The following is a 2,003-nucleotide window of genomic DNA, read 5'->3' on the forward strand; positions in this document are numbered from 1 at the left end:
CTCATTAACTTCAGTCAACAAGTTCTCGACCCCTTTGATCAACTCGTCTTCAACATTACCCGCCTAATTCAGGATTGGCTTGCCAGTGGTCTCAAGAAGATTTCCATACTCCATGTCATCACGTATTATCCCCACAAAGTGTGCATCATCATGTGCAGGTAAAGGATTCTCCACAATATACTAGGTGTCACTGTCTTGGATCACAATCAGTTTTTTCTGGATCATCCTTTCCATTTCTCTTTTCAAATCCCGACAGCTTTCAACATTGTGCCCCTATGCATTGGAATGATATTCACACCTTTTAGAAGGGTCAAAACTTCTTGCACGTAGGTCCACATAATTTGGAGGAATTGGTGCAATCATGTCATAATTCTTTAATTTCTCAAACAAGCTTGCATGGGACTCTCCTATTGGTATAAAATTATCTTTTAACCTTTGCTCCCCTCTATACTCTTGCCTTGGATGTGGAATATAAGGTACTTGAAAATTTTTCGGAGGCTGGTGGGGATTTTGCGATGCTGGTGCTCGCCTTCTGGGGTGTCTTGGTGGCTGGACAACATACTGAGGTGGAGCAACAGAGTATTGTGGGTTCTAAGGTGGATAGCAGTGCTCTGGGGAGACATTGTAAACCAGACGAGGTTGCGTATACCTTCGAGACGTTCTCCTAGGACCTCTTCTCGACCCTGATGTCATCATGGTTTCTTCATCATTCTCATTCGTTTCACTAAAATTACAAGATTTAATCTGGACAGCTTGAGTTGTGGCTTTGAGAACTGCTTGACTTATAATTCTGCCTGTCTTAAGGCCATTCTCAACCATTTCCCTAATTTTGATTGCCTCCAAGAAGGATTTGCCCACTGTGAACATCATGTTTTGAAAATAATCTAGCTCTTGAGCCTGAAGGAAGACAATGATTAGCTCGTGGTCATCCATGGGTGGCTTAACTCTAGCCGCTTGCTCTCTCCATTTAGTGGCATATTCCCTGAAACTTTCAGTGGTTTCTTTTTCAGGTTTAAGAGAATTGCGGTCTGGGGCGATGTCAATGTTGTATTGAAATTATATGACAAAGGCCTGGGCCATGTCATCCCAGACATGCCAGCGAGAGGTGTCTTGACCCATAAACCACTCAGAAGCTACCCCCATAAGGCTTTCCCCGAAATAAGCCATCAGTAATTCTTCCTTTCTTCCCCCACCTCTTAGCTGATTGCAATACCTTTTTAGGTGGACTTTGGGGTTGCCGTGTCCATCATACATTTCAAATTTGGGGATCTTGAAACCAAGTGGCAAACAAACATCAGGGAGCATACATAGATCCTTGAAGGCAATACTCTTCTGACCTGCGAACGCTTGCATGTTTTTCAACTGATGTTCTAAGCTTTTCATTTATTGGGCCATTTCTTTCTTTGCCATATTTCGGGCAGGCTTCTTAATCTTTGTAGGAAGATCACATAGATATGAGTGGTACTCAGGAGAGTGGTATGGTTCTTGCTGGGTAGCAAATTGTGACTCATGACTTTTCTTTTGTATCACTGTTGGCTGCGAGATAGTATTGACAGGCATAACAATAGGGGTTGTCTCATTGTTTGTTAATGGCATACTTTGGGAGCGCGCAACAGAAGTTCCAGCGGTAGTCGTATAGTAAGGATAAATATTGAATCCAAGTGGATATGATTGATCAGACAATGAGACCTGAGTGGTAGTAGTCGAGATGACTGTGAACTCTGGGAAACCAGGAATAGATAAGGGATGTCCTTGGCCATTGGTCCATGCTTGACACATTTCAGTCATTTGCTATTTCAGTATTCTATTTTCCTCAACCATAATAGACTCTTGTTGAACCCTCTGACCTTGAGCCTCTCGAGAACTCGTAGCAGCTTTGATGTCAGTTGTCATTTTTTCCTTGGATCTTGTGTTGTCACCTTACCACAAACCGACCACCTCAAACTTTCTTCACAATTCAAAACAAAAGACACGTTAAAATGGACTCAGTTGACCCTTATTAT

The 2,003-nt window shown here is 42.5% G+C and overlaps 1 protein-coding gene across 1 annotated transcript; it reads right to left on the minus strand.

Annotated features, from left to right (window-relative positions):
• Positions 1-591: 591 nt before the first annotated feature.
• LOC138905818 (uncharacterized) lies at positions 592-1,383 on the minus strand. The gene is made up of 2 exons (XM_070194335.1): positions 1,097-1,383; positions 592-982 (listed from the first exon to the last, which is right to left on the minus strand). The coding sequence occupies exons 1-2, from the start codon at positions 1,381-1,383 to the stop codon at positions 592-594; spliced, it is 678 nt and encodes a 225-aa protein (XP_070050436.1).
• Positions 1,384-2,003: the final 620 nt, after the last annotated feature.

The sequence above is a fragment of the Nicotiana tomentosiformis genome, chromosome 2, assembly GCF_000390325.3.
Source record: "Nicotiana tomentosiformis chromosome 2, ASM39032v3, whole genome shotgun sequence".
NCBI classification, from domain to species: domain Eukaryota; kingdom Viridiplantae; phylum Streptophyta; class Magnoliopsida; order Solanales; family Solanaceae; genus Nicotiana; species Nicotiana tomentosiformis.

Coding starts and splice junctions, on each gene's coding strand:
- LOC138905818 (XM_070194335.1), bottom strand. CDS start 1,383: ATGAAAAGCTTAGAACATCAGTTGAAAAACATGCAAGCGTTCGCAGGT. Junction 983..1,096: donor GGTCAAGACACCTCTCGCTG/GCATGTCTGGGA, acceptor TGAAAGTTTCAG/GGAATATGCCACTAAATGGA.